Here is a 19240-nt window from a genome sequence, read left to right as displayed (position 1 = left end):
AAAACGCTTTATGGTATAATAATTTATAATTGAAGTATCGATAACCGGCACACGATGTATAGTGAACCGGGAAAACCCCAAAAAAATCCGAGAAAAACCGGGAAAACTCTGGAAATTAAAATACTGACTCATAATCGATACGAGTATCCGGGCTAGGTCGAGTCCCGATGAGCCCAGATAAATGGCACTCCACTGTTTTTTTTTTTTTTTTTTTTTTTTTTTGTTATACATATACACAACGTCTGGTGTAGTCTTCGTAAATAGTTATCATTCGTAGAAGCAATTAAAGTACTCAATTTGCTTTTTTCAATATTATCATTCTTTATTTCGGCAACACGCGTGTGTTATACAACATAAAGTTATCCTTGCGATCATCCGCTTCACGTACAGACTCTCTTTGACTACGGGGAAACACATTTAAATTAATCACTGACACGAACGAGAGTGCACACACACACGCACACGCACACCAACAAGGGTGATGATAACCTCCTCATCACACGAAGCGTAAATTGTTTCTGTATTATTAAACATATTAAATCCTCCTCGGGAAGATGGTAAGGCGGGGGGGGGGGGGGGGGGGGAGGAGCGAGGATGAGGCACAGGGTGTTAATAATTTAAACATTTAAAAATATATTTTCAATTTATTTCCTATATCGCCTGTTCGAGGGAGGTTGTTTTGCGGCTTTCCAAGGCACAACGTGTTTCGTTTGACGAAACTCAAACCGCTTGCTTTTAAGAGGCTCTCTATCGGTGGTGTACACAAGAAAACAGCGATCACAACAACAAAAAGCAGCAGAAAACAAACAATTATTTACAACAGGTCCCTCTCCACATCCCTCTCGGCGCGGGGGCGCTTTGGAGTCGGGGAATAGATGGGGAAGCGTAATGAACAAACAATTAATTGCACTTTGAATCCTGTGTGACACAGGGGGCGAGGAGGAGCTGGGGAAGACTGTAGGGCAGAGGGAAGTCGAGAATGGGGAAGAAGACTTTATGCGCGCCGACCGGGCGCTAACGACCGACAACCACCTGCGATCGCTGCGAAAAGGCATTTTCTGTGGAGCAGCTTCAGTCTCGAAGCGACTTATGTAAACGCGGTCCCTAGAACAGGGTCAGCATGCGGGCCAGTGTGACTGTCAGGAAGGTACAGAGGAAGACCTGCAACGTGGCAGCATTCGCCCGGAAGGCGGCACCTGGAAAAGGGCAAAGGAAAGGATTGAATTTCAATCATTTGGAAACGGTCATCGAGTAAACGATCGAGAGGGAGCACTTACCCAGATAGGGCATGCTGGTGCGCAGCTTGTAGTCGGTCCCCGGTATCGTCACCTCACACTCCAGCTCCATGTCCTTGTTCTGGTCGGGCAGGATGTACTGTACCGTCATGTTGTAGTAGTTGGTGTACTCCTGCACCTGTTCCGTTTCCACCGCGTCGGGCACCTTCTCGTTATCGATGCTATAGAAAAAATAGGGCAATATATTGTGAAAATGAGAAGGAAAGATTCAAATAACGATAGAATGTGATTTAAATATGGTTAGAATTGAAAAATGAATTTGAACTATTTCTCTTTTGTTGCACATAGCGCCATCTATGGTCGACTAGCCGCACTACAACGCGTACAGGGTTTAGGTTTTCAATGCTTTAACTTAAATAATCGTCAAACCGAATGTCAAATTAAAACATTTTAGTTTTTAGTCGTAACTTTTCTTGGTGTGCTGTGCTTTAATGCGGTTAAATTAACATGCAAAGTAAAAATCGTAACAGTGCTAGTATCGCTACTCTCCGATAGATGGCGCCACGCCAATCATTACCATCATCCCGATAAAGGATGAGTTTTCTGTTCTTTCTCGCCTTTTTTGTGCGTCCTAATCTAATCCAACTAAAACCACGATCAACCCAGATTGCATACTTACAGCAGCGAAACTTCCGGTCGGGGGAAAATTTCACCCACATTGCAGAACACCACCGTGCTGCCGTTCGTTTCCCGCTGGAAGCCGAGCGAGAAGTCCGTCTCGGGCACGATAATCTGCAGGTGGGCCGTCCGCGACTGCACGCTCTGGTACGTCTGCACCTGGCACGTGTAGTTGCCGGTGTAGTTGGCTATCGGGTTGATAAACTTTAAGGCACTGTGCTTGTGGAGCCGATCGTCCGACTCGGAGTAGCCGAGATCGATGTGTCCCTTGAAGGCGCTCTGGAAATTGATAACGGATGAGTGTGTTTATTGAGCTTGTTGCTCGATTTCCGGTGGTCAGATTGGTTTCACTTACAAACACGACCGGATTCCGCGACGGTATCCACTGGTAGATCTGCAGCTCGTTGTGCTTCCATTTCAGCACGAACCCCTTCGACTCGCTCTCGTCGATGTCGTAGTCGCAGCCGAGGATCAGCGGTTTGTGGTCGCCCTCATCGCGCGATATGCTGTACGAGGACGGTACTCGCAGGTTGGTGATCTCAAGGCAGGTGACAGCTGGAGGAAGAAAATAAAGTAAATAAAGAAAATGAATAAATTTTAACTACAAATTACTTCTGTTACAATTTCTTCTGTGTGTACTTTGGCTCGTTAATATTTATTATATCACAGCGATCATTTAATCAATTGTTCTTTAAATAATAAAATGTCAATAAACGCCAACACACTTCTTCTTAATTGAACAATATAAATAAAGAAATGAATTTCAAAAATAAAACAGTTTTCTTTGCATTTTTTATCCCATACGAACACGTTCTTGATCGACCGAAAATTTCCAATTGGAATTTGAATTCAGTACTCCTATCTCGCTCTCTCACACATTGAATTGTCTCGAAGATACCACAGTATAGTTTTATCCATTTTTCAAATCATCGATACCAGGGAAGCACGTAAGTAAGAAGGCTACATTTATCTAATTACGTGACATTACATGGCATGGAGTAGATGCTTATGCCACGCCCCCTGAATTAGATCTGTACTGGAATTTGATCGTCCAGTGTGTTATCACACTCTGCTCACGAAGCGAACGGTGGTTGATGGTATGTGTTCGCTGACACTAATAAAGCCGCAAAGGATTGTGTGTTTGAGAAGGTTAGTGTGTGTACTAGTATTTGACACCCTGTTTTTATCATGGAGGGGAAGTCTAATCCGCCTCTCTCTGTGCCATACCAGGAGCCTAGGAAATTGGCATTTTGTAACAGGAGACCATGTTTTCAAGGAGGATGCTACAACTAATTTCGTTGCGTATGTGTATCGTATGGAGAAGATGATCGTTAGTGTAAGTGTCCTAGATCGCAATGTGATCGGTTTTCTCTGTCACTCTCGCGGGAATTAATGATGCTGTGCCATACCAGGAGCTTAGAAAATTGACATTTTGTAACAGGAGACCATGCCATTCAGGAGGATGCTACAACCGATTGAGTTGCGTATGTGTATCGTATGGAGAAGATGATCGTTAGTATCAGTGTTCTAGATCGCAGCTTTCTCTGTCACTCTCGCAGGAATTGATGATGCTGTGCCAAATTAAATCGTTAGAAAACCGGATTTGGTAACAGGAGAGCATTTTATTTAGGAGGTTGCCTACAACAAATTGTGTTGCATTAGTGTGCTGTATTAGTGTTGCGTTAGTATTACATGTGGGAAAGATGGTCATTAGTAAGGGAGCGTGGGGCAAAATGGTTACGTGAGGCAAAATATTTACCTGCATTATTTGTATATTAACACATTGATAATGACTTTTAATGATTGAAAAAAATCAAATACAATGTTTAAAGCCCACTATGAACGTTTGAATACCTAAAATTTCAAAATAAGCGAATAAATTACCAAATAAAATGTTTCCTCAAAACGATGTAATTTTCATCGTCTCGAAAATAAACTTTCATAAAATCTATTATTTACGTAAAAAAGTAACAATTTTAATTTAATCAAAAGTATTAAAAATGAAGTTTGTAAATGTATCACTTGGGGCAAAATGGTTGGTATGTTTTGATAGGAGCAACATTTTGAAGCTGTGGTGAAAGCTAAGGTCGCTACAATTTATAAGCTTTACATAAATAAAACTGTGCTGTATGTATACTCTATCAACAAGCAAAATTATTGACATTACGTGAATTATATAAATATTCCAGCATTATACTAAATTATTTGACAAAAACCTTTAATACTAAACTTAAAACTTTTTTCTAACACTTCTACCAAGATGCAAGAGTTTAAACCAAAGCCTAAGTCCAATGTTGTGGTCAACTCTGCCCCTTTGTTTTGATGTGTTTTGACATATGTATGACCATTTTTCCCCTTTGCGCAACCATACATTTTCACTACTTCTAATGAGTGAATTGATATTGAAATTTCATTTATTTTTTTTATTTTTGTTGATAATGCGTCAACTTCTGATTATTTTCCAAGAAGTTGAACCATCGATTGTCGTGAAAATATCAGAAGTGTAAAGTGGTTTACCCGATGAGATATAGAGCAAAATCCTTTAAAGTACCATTTTGCCCAGCTTTCCCCTAAAAGTGTATCCTAGATAGCTTTGATATCTCGTTTTCTCTGTCACTCTCACTGGATTTGAAGATGCTGTGCCATACCAGGACCCTAAGCATTATGTAACAGGAGACCATGCCATTCAGGAGGATGCTACAAAATCTGCGGTCTGATCGTTAGTGTAAGTATCCGTACATCGCGAAAGATCCCTTTTCTCTTTCACTCTCACTGGATATCATGGAGCTGGATGTTGCATTGCGCCTCATCAAAATGCTTCAAAAATCGGCATTTGGTAACAGGAGAGCATTTTATTAAGGAGGTTACCTACAACCAAATTGCACTGCGTTAGTGTATCATATCACGAACGAAGGGGTTGATCGTTAGTGTGAGTGTGTCCTAGATTGTTAGTATCTCCTCCTATTTTCTCTGTCACTCTCGCCAGCCCAATCAAAAAGCTTCAAAAATGGGCATTTGGTAACAGGAGATCATCCAAGTATGGAGGTACCACAATCATCGTGTGCTTGTGTGAGTGTGCGATATCACATTCTTATCACGCGAAGGGGAAATTCGATCGTTGATAGATGTGGGTGAGATCAATATTTGAGTTCACTCATTTTGATTTAGTAACAGGAGAGCATCCATTGAAGGCGGTGACATCTAATGACTCAGCTGTGTTAGTGCTTGTTATCATTATCGTAGAAGCGTAATCGGTAGTGTGTAGATCTATTCCCAAAATGAGTGTTAATGATCATCATTACAGCGACTATCTTCGCCCGCTTATCTGTGTTGAGCCTTTCTGGATGTGCATGGATTTTAGGGACTATGGTGCAGGGGTTTTAGGATAGAAAATTTGGATATTTTAATATTATGAAAAGTAAAAAGGCCCAGCCTTTTTTGAATGAAACGCCACATTAAAATTCAAATATTCAAGGTCTCGCTTTAAAATAGATGAAAAGGAAAGTCGCCGTTTACCGTGTTTTCACCTCTCAGCTGCAAAAGGTGTTCAAAGTTGGAAGGAAAAACAACCCCACAAAACGTTGACGCCTTGCCAACACACACACACACGTTTTCAAAGCAAAAAGCATTACAAATAATAAATACAGCAAAAAAAACCCATTGACATTCGCTGAAGCGTTTTACAGAGCTGCACACACCAGCAGCTCACTACTAAACACAACCGTCTGTGACCGAAACCGTCTTCATTGCCCAACCGTTGGAGGAATTGCATTACTCGATTGCAAGTATATGATGTGTAGGTGTGTCAGTCGGTTTAAAAACATTTGCAGAACGTTTGAAATCTGTGCCAACAATCTGAAGCTAAACTACAGAGGAGATTTTGCTGCTGCTGCTACTGCCGTACGCAACAAAGCGGTACAAACAGCAACACTTTCCTAACCTCCCTTTGCTGTTATGCTTATTTTTTATTAAATATTTCATACTGTTCTATTTTCATGAAGCCGACCGTACCCACTTGACCGTCCGCATGGGCAGGGCAGTAAAACACATGGCTACACGGTGTACACTTCAGCCACGACGACTGCTTTTGGAAAATAAACTGTCCATACCTCCACGCGTCACTCGGTATTTTGATAATATTCTAACCACCAAACGAACGTGCTAAACGTACGCGCGCACGCGGCAGTAAAAGCAAGCTAAAGTTTGCAAAAACAACGCCACTCCTTCTCGCGGGTTCCCGGAACTTCCTGGGTAGTCGATGGTTGGGCACAAGCAAACCCAAACAGTAAGTTGAAAGTAGTAGTAGTAGTAGTAGTAGCAGTAGTAGTAAAAGTTATCCTCCGCGGGGGGTGGGGAGTGTGGACGGTTTGCTAATGGATGGACAAATAACTTTTCATTCTTGGGGTTGGAGTGAGCACGTTACGAGCAAGACATAAATCAAACGTCATAAAGCGTCAACAAGCGTCGCTAGTGCGGGAGTTGTTACTATATCGAAGGGGCGATGGTAAACCAACGCAAGACGTTAATGTGGTACAATCTATCGCTTGTCTTTAGGTTAACCAGTTGAGGGAGTAAGTGAAATGATACAAAAAATAACAAGACAAACAGGCTTGGTGAAATAACAAGCGAATCAGTTATCGTACAACAAAACAACATGATTTAACACTTTTTACCCTTCCTTGTTTGTTTGGTTTGTTTTTCTTTTTGTACCTTTTGCTGTTTTTGCTGTTTGTATACTCCCTTGTTACCTCTTTCATATGTTTAATTTTCATTTCTATGAAACCATATTATTATCATGTTTAACTTTAATTTCTTTTTGTACGTTTGCACTCCATATTTAACTCTTCCTTGTTATTTATAATTAATTTAAATAGTGCCTATTTTTGTTTACAGTCTGTTTTTTTCATCGTACCATATTCCTTAACCTTATTTGGTTTTATTTTATACTTTCCACTGTTTTTGATAATATATTTACTTGTTAGTTTTAATATTTGTTTCGTTGATTTTTTTTAAATATTACATTTTTTCTTCATCTCTTGTTATTTTTACACATCTATTTCATCTATTTATAGATTTTTTTATCTTTCTTCAATAATTTTGATAATTTATTTGTAATATTATTATTGTTAAGTTTTTATATATTTATACATTAATTTATTTATTAATGTTTTTATACAATCATTTATTTATTTACTTTTTCATACAATCATTTATTTATTTATTCATTTATTTTTTATTTATTTCTTTATTTGTTTATTTGTTTATTTATTTTTAATTTACTTGTTTTACTCATTTATTTACTTACTTATTTATTTATTTATTTATTTATGTTCATATTTATTTAATCATTTATGTATTCATATAAAAATTTATTAGTAACTCGATTTATCCGCTATTGAATGTTTTTAGTTGTTCGTTTTATAATTTTTGACTAACATTCTAGTTTGCATATCAACCTGCCCTTTAAACCCCCGATAGAACGAGCCGCTGTGGACAAGATTGAAACAAATAGCCTATTATTGACTAAAACGGGTCAAATAACCAAATGAGAAGGGGAATATGCTTTAATAAATCAAAGATTTTCTTTCCAATGAAACTTAAGCTACAGTTATTGTAATGCAAAAGTAAATAATACGTCAATTATATTCATCAAATGTACTGTTCTACAATACAGAATAATGCAGCAGTTTCCGTTTGAGTGCATCCAATGCAACTTTAACTTGATTGGAAAATCCCTATACTAGAATTTCGGCCAGGCAACGCTCACAATCCAAAACCACAATTGTTATTGTATTGAAAATATCAAATATTCATCTGCATACGACGCAACAATCCATCTACTGCTGATAATCAATTTTGGTAGTATCGTAGTCACCTTTTTATAAATACTGCATGTGCCAGGTACGAACAGCTTTAAAACAAGCTTTCATATACTGACTAGTTGTACTAAAATATATCAATTTTGCTCTTAGATTCATTTCGAAAGACGTTTTTTAAATATATCACTATCCAAAGATACTATCCAAGACCACACACACGTTCCTATCAACAGCAGTCTTCATGAGATGCCAGGCTGCTCCATCGAAGACGGTTTCAAGGCGTTTAACCCTTTTTTCCTATTTTCATACTTGTACTAGCAAAAAATGCCCATGAAATTTGCTTTAAATTTATATACAACGCTTCTTTCCGCATGATAAACGTTTAAAATGTTACAAGTGAAAACCCCATATCTCCTCACAATCACCAATACGTCAAACACACCCCACTAGCACACCGGTCAGAATTTAAAGACCATTCAAACCCCTTTCAGGAGGAAATTCCTCCAACCATCGCTCCTTCCTTCCTGCCTTCGCTTTATACATATACATATATACCGGAAGCACACTTTTCCTCCTTAACGATAGAAACGCCGGCAGAGAAACGCGCGCAAACGATAAATTAAGGTCACGCAAAGGAACGCGGGTGTGCGTTCGCTTTTTAGTCGCTCTTTAATTCCACTACCTCCCGAAAACTCTTCTTCCCTCCACACTAGTTACCATATTTTACACCCCACACAACACAGGCAAGAAAACAGCTGGCCGTACGATGCCTTCGAGGCGTCATAAATCTAATTTCAAACATGATTGACGCGCGCTGCGCATAGGATAAAGATAGCGCGCGCGAGCGCGGTTTTTGATAGGCACGGCATGGCTGGGGGAAAATTGCACCCGGCGCATTGACCGGGGAGGAAAACTGTTGCTTCTGAGGGGAATTCCGATGCTTTTGGCGCTATTTTGCACTATAATTTTCAAACACCAGCCTTCAAACGGAGAAAAACGAGGGATTGGCCACCGCAATTAGATCACCCATGGAACCACACACAACCTTGCATACTCGACCGTGCATAACGAAATGATACCAATCCCATACCGGCATGGCCATTCATCATAAATGCGCACCTACTTTTCGCCAAGGTGCAATTCCGTTGCACATCGTTGCATCGCACGTGCGCCACGCTCTATCGTACTATCGACGATCTTTTCGATCGGATCTGAAGCGCATTTGCATGCGAACGGCTTCCTTCCTTCCAGTCTTTTTTCATTTTTGCAATATGCTTTTCAAAAATTCAACACACACTCAGACACAGAAGAGAAAATAAACTCGCAATTCAAGCGAGTTTCTAAAAATATTCCACCACAAGTGTGACAACGCAGTGGAAGCCCGTTCGCTCCAAACGATCTTCCGGTCAAAGACACTCGAGTTTGGTGCCGGCTCGATCTCATCCCATCGAACAACTCTGCCCTGGGGAGAAGAAAATGTGTGCCAAAATTTCTGTGAGTGTGTCCTCCCTCTCTCTCTCTCTCTCTCTCTCTCTCTCTCTCTCTCTCTCTCCCTTCTCCTTTCCACCACACACACTTTCCAGGGCGCACCAACACCAAAACGTGGATTTGCGCACTCGGGATCCACACACTTTGGGGAGGGCACGCTTATTTTACTTGCGATTTGAGTTGGTTTTTCCGTGTGTTTTTGCCAATACATTGGAGTTTTGCAAGGATAGAGCTTCCTTTCTGTAAAAATAGTTGCATTCGGGGTGGAGTAGATCTGCTCTATTATATACGCCAGAAGAATTTCGGTATTGTGTGAGGTAATATTGTTCGATGTAGCAACAACAGTGATCTCATCGGGCGCAATTTCGCAAGCAAGCGTTACGCGACACTGTAGCCGCACACCACATGGAAATTTGTTTTGTCAGACTGATGCTTGATAATTGCTGATTGTTTACCAGGTTGTTGCTGCTTGGTTGGTAGTGCGAGTGGCAATTTCCACCGTGTTAATTTGTAGTGCACAGTCGTTAGCAGCTAGATACGAATATTGATTCTGGCACCTCTACACAAAGGTGAAATCGCAGCTTTAAAGCAATGTTTTATTTTCGATGCGATCGATGAAAATTAATTCTGCAAATAAGGTCTTAACTCGTGATCGAGAAATAACAATGAGGTTAACATCAAGGGCGGTTCAATGTTATCTTATAATCAATTTACATCTACAAGGACGATTAATTGGTCCTTCAAATGCTGTTGCATGGATCTAATTATGAAGAAATGATAGAACAATAAAGACTTGGGAAGTAAATCATTGCCAATAAAGAATCGTTCGATGAAACTAACAACAGTAGCATCATGGCCAGTGATGTACGATGGGGTACCTTTTTACCCAGTATATAGTTTTTTTGATTTTAACCGAGTTTTTACCTTTTTCATTTTTTCCCTGGTAAATATTGGGTATTTTCGATTGAATGGAATTTTCAATTATTTTTTGTGTAAAACAAAATTTAATACATTTTATTCTACTTCTAACGAGGCTTTGAATTAACACTTTTATTTTCCCATTAAAGATGTCGTGCAATCAGATCTTGTTTTGTAAACGATTTGTTCAATGTTTTCAAAAGAACGATCGAATGATTCATAAAGTTTTCAATATCTTGAATCTTTAGGACCATTTACTTTTTCCTCAAATCGAAAACTCTATGATTTTTATGGATTCTAAGAAAGCATGTCGTATCAAAAAGTTGAACAAGCGAATAATCAAAGCATTTTACCCGGTACATTTGGCTTTTTCTATATAAGATCTACCAAATCACGAAACGTAACTAGCTTTAGGTGAAAAATGGACTCAAACGAGTTTAAACATAATACGGCTGTTAAAAAAGGAAATTGACAACTGTGAAAAGATGTTTAAGGAAATTTGAGAGGCTGCACAACAAAAATCAATACAGTTTATCTACTGATCGAGCTGAAAAATTATAACAATTGTCGTACAATTATGGTTTAAAAAACGACATATTTTCCTCTTATATTGTTATAGATCTTCTCCTACTCATTCTATGACACTGTACCAATAACGGAGCTGGCTTTCAGTGAATTATTGATTGTGGCTACCCAAGGTATTTTGCGAAATTTTCAACAAAAATTCCCCCCTAAAAAGTCAAAATTCGCCCGTTTCCCCACCGGTTGAAAACCACTGCCATAGCAGGATAGTCAGTCCAACGTATAGAGGAACGATCCATTTGGGTCTTGAACCCATGACGGAAATGTTGTTAAGTCGTACGATTATAGAAGATGGTTTAACAATACTAACAGTTTCTGAAGATGAGCGGTCCATTCCAGGCTTGAACCCATGACAGGCATTTTATTGAGTCTAACGAGTTGAGGACTGTACCACGGTTGCCAAGTCATAGATACCAATTACATCCAATAGTCAAAACCTGATATCAGAAAATACCCGATATGGTACATCCCTGATCTTGACAATTGCCTTAAAGTTAGCCAAGATTTCTCACTTATTGAAGTATTATTTCCATTCAAAATTGTCCACATAAACATAGTCCAGACTACCAATTGTCCTCCAAGTCGCAAATAAATACACATAGTATAACCCAAATACGTTTTTGCGATAGTTATTCACAGCATAGCTTAATCAATGCTCCTCTTTGTCTGAAATCGTTCTATTGCTACTGGAACTCTGGAATAAATCAACATTAGTCTGGTCAACGTTTGGGTTCACTAGCGATAGCCCCAGGGCAGACCTGCATCAGTTTATTTGCTTTCGTTTGGCTTTGGCATAATGATCATTTCCACTCTCTATCTCTGTCTAATGTCTATCTGTCGCTAACCTTCGACTTTAGTCGATTGAATTCAGATTCGCCCAGAATGTTCAATTAAAACGTAAATACCTCCACGTTCTATAGAATCCTTGCCTTTAGTGGCAGATGATAGTTGTGATGTCTTTCTCTTACTACAAGCTTGTTTGCAATTCTGCCGATTTTCAAGAAAAGAGCATTCTTTCTGCTACAAAGGATCCAAAAGGACTCAAATGTTTCATGTGTCTAAGCTACAGTTTTTTCTCTCCAGATTTTCACAACTAGCTAGCGAGTTGTTGTTAATTATTTGCGAGATCTATGACAGATTTTATTTATATTTTGGATTTCCTCGTTTACCCTTATTTCATGAATATGATCGACGTACATTAAACGACGATAGTGTGTAGCTTATAATGTCTGTCATTCATGATAGGGATATTAAAGATCATGTGCAACAACACTCCATTTACCATTAAAGGGGTGGTAACGCTATCTTCAATACAGGTTCTAATTTTTACTGGAAGCTTTTATGTTGAATTTAATTCATTTTAATGATACCACACGATCAGACAAACTAAATATTTCAAGATGATCCAATACATTGATATTTTAGTGTTGAGATGCAGTAGCAGTACAGTACAGTAGGTTTTATAGCAGAGTACAGGTACATCAAACGAGGACATTACAGCATGTATTAGAGGATTACAGGATTTAGCATGCTTTCTGGAACCTGTGTGGCGTTGAGTGACAAATTCTTGCCTTGTTTTAATCGGCCAGATAATGCCACCACGTTACGAAGAGTTCAGCTACTATGCAAAGAGCATCAATCAACCATCAGAATAATCGTTTAATTATTAGATCATTAGATCAATCATTAGCACACGCGGATTTTTGAGTTACATTAGAGGATTTAACTTACTCTAACGTAGCTCTAAAATCACTCAATCCTTCATAAATCCTTGTCACAGTAAATCAGTCGTATTAAAAATAAACAAAAACTTGATATTTCCTTCATGAAGTGGTTCGTTTTTCAACGTGAGTTACGTGTTTATTTTAATAGTTTAAGGTCATTCAAACAGCTGATTAAAGCGTTTCATAAACATCACAACCACCTTTGACTGTTTGTCCCGTGCATCAACTAAAGATTGATGATGAAAAATACAGAAACCAAAAGCATAACCTTGCGTAAGTTCACAACACCATAACTCAAAGTCCGACGTCCTTCCATTCCCAACACACACACACACACACGATTAACCTTCTCACAGGTTCAGCGAACTTGAGAAATTTAAGAAAAAACGACCCTAACGAAGGTTTCCCTTTGCAAGAAAGTATCAACTAACTTGTTCCGTTGAAATTCTTCAGCGGACCGTGTAACTTCGAAGAAGATAGAAGTAAACGAACGATTAGGGAAAAGGTGGCCACCCGAAAGTTACGACCTTCAACACAGACAGACACAACAAACAAAACAAAAAACACAGATACACACAAACACCAATTACCTTGCAGTAGGAAAAGGAGTATTAATCCGGTGTTAAAAATAAGTCCCCGCCGCTTATCCATTCTCGATGTCAACGTGTCAATGGGATCTAGAATCAGGGGGTGTGGGGGTTTCTTTTCGTTTTACAGACGACTGACCCACACCGTACAGATGACGACTGGTCTAATAATGCCCCGCCGCAGCAGCTGTCGTAAACGTCACACACAACAGGACGACGACGCACCGCAATTCCGCACAGTTCGCGTTAATCCGCACCGCTGTCAAATTCTCGTTCTTTTCCTTGCCTAATTTTCACTATTTTCACACACAAACACAAGCACGCGGGACGGGGGACACTAAAAAGGAACAGGGTGTTACTATTATTTCACTGGCTTACAGGCCTTTTTTTGAACGGGATACACATTAGTTCCATTGTTTACTTTACGGTGTAACGGCGACGAACGGTTCATTACTAGCGTGGCACAGCATCGCTTGCTTTGACCAGTTTGATGGGTTTATTGTTTTTTGGGAAGGGAATTTAATCAGCATAGAAGGCGAGGGGGAAAATGATCTACAGTGACTCACTAAATTGATGGTACAGTTACATTGGCTTTGCATGTAACTTGCCATACCGTTTCTTTTAATTTAATCTGTCTTGTTCTTTTAGAGACAACTTTGTTGTCATTTTGTTTCTGATTAATGATTGTTAATTTATTTCAATATAAATTCTATTGTTCAAAATAAGTTTGAATTTAACCATTTGGGAGTTAAACCATGCACAAGAAACCACATTTTGTCTACATCTTACCCTCAAGTTACTGTACGAACTTAAAAAAAGGCACGAACAATTAAAATGTGACCAGAGTACACTAATTTAGATCATTATTTTTTTTACTGACCTGTTTTTTTTTACTCTGAGACCTGATTTTTTTTTTACTCTGAGACCTGATTTTTTTTACTCTTATGTTTATGTGTTTTGCGGATCTCTTATCTTCCAAATCAGACCTTTTTTACTGATAATCAGTAGCCTGAGAAGGTCAGATGTCCTCGTTGCTCATGAAAACTAGATTTAGACCTCAAAGAAATACTCCATTTAATGTATTGAGCTGTACCACAATATTGTTTGTGTACCAACCAAATGGTGTTTTTGACCATTTTGTCCAAAATATTATAAACAATGTATGATTATTTTTCACTCACTAAACTGAATCCATGATCAGAAAGATTATCTATCTAATGACATCAAACATCAAGATTTAACTTGAGAATTACCCAAAATACTGACAAACATTAAGAGTACCATCAATTTTGCAAGCCACTGTATGTGTGTGTGTATGTGTGTGCCACAACCATGATCTCATCGAAGGCCAATTATGTGTCAGTGAGCTAAAACACTATCCCCTCAAAACCACGAAGGATGCACACGGGATTTTTATTGAATTTTAATGTCCGGGAGGCGGCGGGAAAGCAAGCGATACACGGTCCCCAAAAATAACACTCAATAAAACATCAGCAGCATGCCTATCGCAATGGCACGGTGTGATCCGATGAATTCTTCCAAGGTTCGTCCTTTTTTTGCTGCTGTTGTGGTTGTCAATGTGTAACGTGAGACCTGTTATTTACTATCCGCCGTTCAATCTTCCGTGCTCGTGGAGTTTACTTTGGAGGGCGGATGGAAAGGATGGCACAACATTGAGGAAATTCTCGGTACACTAGGCGTGCTCTGTTTTCATATTTTTTTAACTCAACTTCTTTGCTGCCCGTCACAGTCACCCAATCAAGGTCACATGCTAGCACAGGATATTGAACGGATAACGAAGTGTAAGGATAATGAAGTTTCCTGTCTTCTCCAAAACGAAATGAGGAAGGAAACTATTTACGCAAACATTTTCGAAAGTCTCTCACTACCAACAAAAAAAAGAAAACCTTCGTCACTAGAATTTCAAGGTTGATGATGATGATGATCTCAGACATTAGACCATCGAAAACAAACCGAAACCTAGAGAGTCTTTGCCACCACAGATTGTCTACTAAACATAACCCAAAACGATCGTTACAAACAACACAACACGGAACAATCTGCAATCTTGAACACAGACACACACGTAGCTTTGCAGCAGCACCAGCAAAAAAAAGCAAGCAAGATGAAATCCCATTACTAATGATAATGAAAGGTCCGCGGGGTGCAACGTTTTCGAATCGCTTTAAAAAAACCGCGCGCAACAAGCACCACACATTGATATTTTTAGTACACACAATCCCTCCACATCCCTCTCTGCCTCGCTCTCTTTATGATTGCAGGGAAAATAATCGTCACACACGGATGCCCACGCACACACACACACACAATGCACATACAGGGGAAGGAAAAGGAGGCCACTACCATCATAACACCACTTGTTGCGAGCAGCTCGCGCAAATATTCTTCGCTAAAAAACTGCAAACTGTTACGGCAGGATCATAACGAAGATCTTCCCGAAGATCACGATCGCAGATCGCACACTACTTCACACGTAGAGGTTCTCGCACGGATATCGGAGAACAGAGCCGAAAAGACACAGTTAATATCACGGCTAGATCGCGAGGATCTGTTCCTGAATTTCTGGACACTTCTCAAGAACTCCGCACTGTGGGACAGAGTTTGATCTTTGCTCAAAATTGGAACGAGATATTGGGATACTTCTAGGCTTGCTTTGATTGCTAATCGTAAAACTCGTAAAATTACACCCCACAAATCGCCCAAAAGATACACACACACGAACGCACGCACAAACGGTACACGAAATGAGGCACGTACGGTTAACGGTTGATCCGATCCGTTTGAACTCCGCCAAGAAACTGTCTAATGGCGCAGGAGGAACCAGCGCTGAACGTCGTCGCGCCGAAGAGTTTCGGTCGGTCTCGCCCGCCGTTCGCTCGGACAGACCACCGTCTCGCTCACACACACACCCACAGTCACATTCCGTGATGTATGGGTTTACAGTGTAACACGGCGTGCTGCCTGCCCCCTCAGGATGAAAAGGGGAGGAAATCAACCACCGAGAAGCGGGAGCTCAGCCGTGAAGCCAGTCTGCACAGACACACACACACACCTCAAGCTTCTCCCCCCCCCCCCCCTCACCACCTTGTGCCATTGACTTCAACCCGTGCCAAAGGGGGAGAAGGACAGATAAGGGACAGGGGAGGCTTTAACGGCGGGGAGAGAGGGGAAAACGGTACCGCACAGATACACTTGAGTTTCCCTTCTACCTCAGCTTCTACGCCCTACCACCCTACCCATTCCTCCTCCACTTCCTTCCGGGTGATCGTCTTCCGCTTTCCCTTATTTCATATCCCCCCATCCCGCACGGTGGTTACGGTGGATGACGACGGTCGTTACTCTAATCATATGTACCGCGCCGCGCCAGTCGTCGAGCGAATGGTTCCGAAGCAAATATTCTTTATTTTCTACGCCCGGCGTTAAAATATTGTGCACAATATTCTATGTGTGTGTGTGTTGTTTTTTTTTTACAAAAATGTACACACTATCTTAAGGTGCACCGCGGGGGAAGTGAGGGTCGAGGTGGAAAATGAGGCAAACGAGTACAAATTTTCCGCACATCTCATCGCACACAATCACTGATCACCTGCTGTGCCTAACGGTGTGACTGTATGTGTGTGTCTCTCTCTCCGTGCTGGCCGCGAATGGGTAGAAAAACTCGCGGAAAATCAGCAAATTAAAGATGACACATATCCAATGAAGGGGTGGAGTATGGGGAGCCAAATGAGAAAGGTGAGGAGAGCGGAAAGAAGAATAAAAACACACCAAAAGGATATTTTTAGCAAGAGAAGTGCAACACTCAGAATGAGAGAAAGAGAGAGAGAGAGAGAGAGAAAAGAGAGAGACAGAGAAAGAGAGAACGAAAGAATAAGAGAGTATGGTTATGGTGAGCTGTAGATTAAAAAAATGGCAATGAAATTTATTTTCATATCATTTTTTTTTCTTTTCCCGATCGCGCTCGAAACGGTTTGGATTTAAAGAGGGAAATTCATTTTTGCTGCTTTGCTGCTGCTACTTTCTACCCTCTTCTGTTTGTTTTGCTTTCCACCTGTTGTTTCGTTTTTTGTTCCCACAGTTGCAATGTTAGCAGCAAACGATGTTGAGCAGCAATCAATTTAAATCAAAGGATATGAAAATATTTCGCATGTTTAAAGGGTTGTATGAGATGTCTGTTACTGTTACACACATGTATTTGAATTTGTCCCACAGTTTAGTGGCAATTACAGAGGTAAAACTCCGTTCAAAATATTTAAAATGCTTGCAATAAATAAAAACAAATTAAAACTTGGGGAAACCCTGTAATCCTGAACAAGGTTAATAGAGCGCTAGATATTCTTGTTGCGGAACAATTACGTGGTTCATGAACTTTGCAAGTTTTCCGGTATCAAAATCAAGCATAACAAATATGTAACACACATTTAAGCTTTGAAATGTTTTGTAATTTTTTTATTATTATAACACGTGCTAGAGATTTTTCGATTATGTTAGACGAATTAGGTAGGGTAAATGTACCAATAGTGGTGCAATTTGTAGTGGAACAAATGTATTTTAATAGATTGAAAGTGTCAGGAAGGTAAATTCATGATTATTTTAACACATAGCAATTGGAATATGTTTTATCTTTGCAATCACAACCACTTTTACCATGAAACACATCAATTTTACGAAAAAATACATATTTTTGGGATTGCTTCGTTATACCTATCATGGTGGTATGGTTCCTATAGTCGTCGTATTCTGTTCCTAAAGTGGGTGGTAAACAAAGATGCCTCAAAAACAGTGTATCATATCAATCGAACTTAGTTTTGAAGCAGTTTTCGTATGAATAGCAAGGATTACTGCTATAATTTCGATTTCTTACATAATTTAATCGTAAAAAATGTATGAATTCGGTTGATGAAAATATTGACCTGTCGTCAACCCTCATCCGGAAGAAAAAGCTTGACTTGAGGTCGATTTTTCACTCAGCCAGATAAGCGAATTTAGCCTTTGTTTGGTAAATTACTTACAGAAAACTCATTTCTGCTGCTTATTTTAATGAACACACCACGACATGTCAAAAATATCGTCGAAAAAAATGTAAAATGTCATGTTTTTATTGATTTAATAACTAAGCCCACTATAGGAACATGCCTGTTTTGTGTACCTATAATGGCACTTTCGTAAAAAAACACTTAAAAATACGAAAATATGGTCAAAAGACAATGAATTTGAATAAAACAATATCATTTTATAACAATTATGTTAAAAACTAATAATTGTGTTGTTACATGGTCATTAGAACGTTAACAAAGATATAAGTTTTGTTATGAAATCCTAAGGATTTTGGAAAAATGTTGACACATTTAACAAAATAATGGAATAATGGATAAGTAACGGAATGGCCCCATTTAACTTTTAAACCCTTTGTTAAAGGCCAGAGGACATTTCTCACTAACATAAATAACTTAATTACTTTTAATTTATCGTAGGCAACGCAGTTTAGTGCAATACCACCACTATTGGTACTACCACCACTATAGGTACGTTTATCCTATAGATTTCTGTACAACGGATTAAAAGAGGCACTCAAAGGACTGTTAAAAGGGCTACAAATTATGCAAACAGAACGTTGAATTTTGAATCGCAGGTATAAAGTTCCTTTCATTTAAAATTCGCTCAACCTTTTGGATAGTAATGCCATTAGTGGTGCTGTGTGGAACTTTATGTTAGTTATCTGAAGGTATTGGAGCATACTATTCAAATTGTGCATGTACAGGCGGTCCCCGAGATACACGGTTAAAGGGGACCGACAACGGCCGCAAAATGCCGCGTATCTTGAATTTCCGCCTAAGTCGAATCGCGTAATTTCCCAAAATTTCACAAATTTTCGTATAATAGTCAAATAATTATTTGATATGATTCTGACCTGCATATAATAGTTTTAACCCTTTTGAAATTTGGTTTTTAACATTCTATTAAAAGGGAACTTATTTGGCAATTTACAATTGACGTGCCAAATCAGTACAATTTGCTCAAAGAATTGTCAAATTTAGAAGTCCGCGTATAAGAGGCCGCGTATCTCGGAGACTACCTGTACGTGCTTGTGTTCCATAGTAGTGATGGGTAAAATTGGCAAAATCCGGAGTCGACTCTGATCCGACTCCGATAAATTCGGAATCGACTCCGGAAGGTAGGTCCGCGCTGCA

General features: G+C 39.4%; 1 protein-coding gene across 7 annotated transcripts; it reads right to left on the bottom strand.

Annotated features, from left to right (window-relative positions):
• Positions 1–296: 296 nt before the first annotated feature.
• Positions 297–15920, bottom strand: LOC120957561 (uncharacterized). Of its 7 annotated transcripts, none has more exons than XM_040379828.2 (6): positions 15810–15920; positions 13035–13368; positions 2269–2468; positions 1915–2192; positions 1278–1456; positions 297–1196 (listed from the first exon to the last, which is right to left on the bottom strand). In XM_040379828.2, the coding sequence occupies exons 2-6, from the start codon at positions 13093–13095 to the stop codon at positions 1105–1107; spliced, it is 810 nt and encodes a 269-aa protein (XP_040235762.2). In that variant the 5' UTR covers positions 13096–13368; positions 15810–15920; the 3' UTR covers positions 297–1104. The 7 variants fall into 7 exon arrangements, with proteins under 7 accessions (XP_040235762.2, XP_040235760.2, XP_040235761.2 ...); XM_040379826.2 differs by having other exon boundaries at positions 15767–15870; XM_040379827.2 differs by having other exon boundaries at positions 15738–15865.
• Positions 15921–19240: the final 3320 nt, after the last annotated feature.

Source organism: Anopheles coluzzii, chromosome 3, assembly GCF_943734685.1.
Source record: "Anopheles coluzzii chromosome 3, AcolN3, whole genome shotgun sequence".
Classification (NCBI taxonomy): Eukaryota; Metazoa; Arthropoda; class Insecta; order Diptera; family Culicidae; genus Anopheles; species Anopheles coluzzii.
Note: the sequence above shows the minus strand (reverse complement) of the source record. Positions and strands in the feature narration are given on the sequence as shown.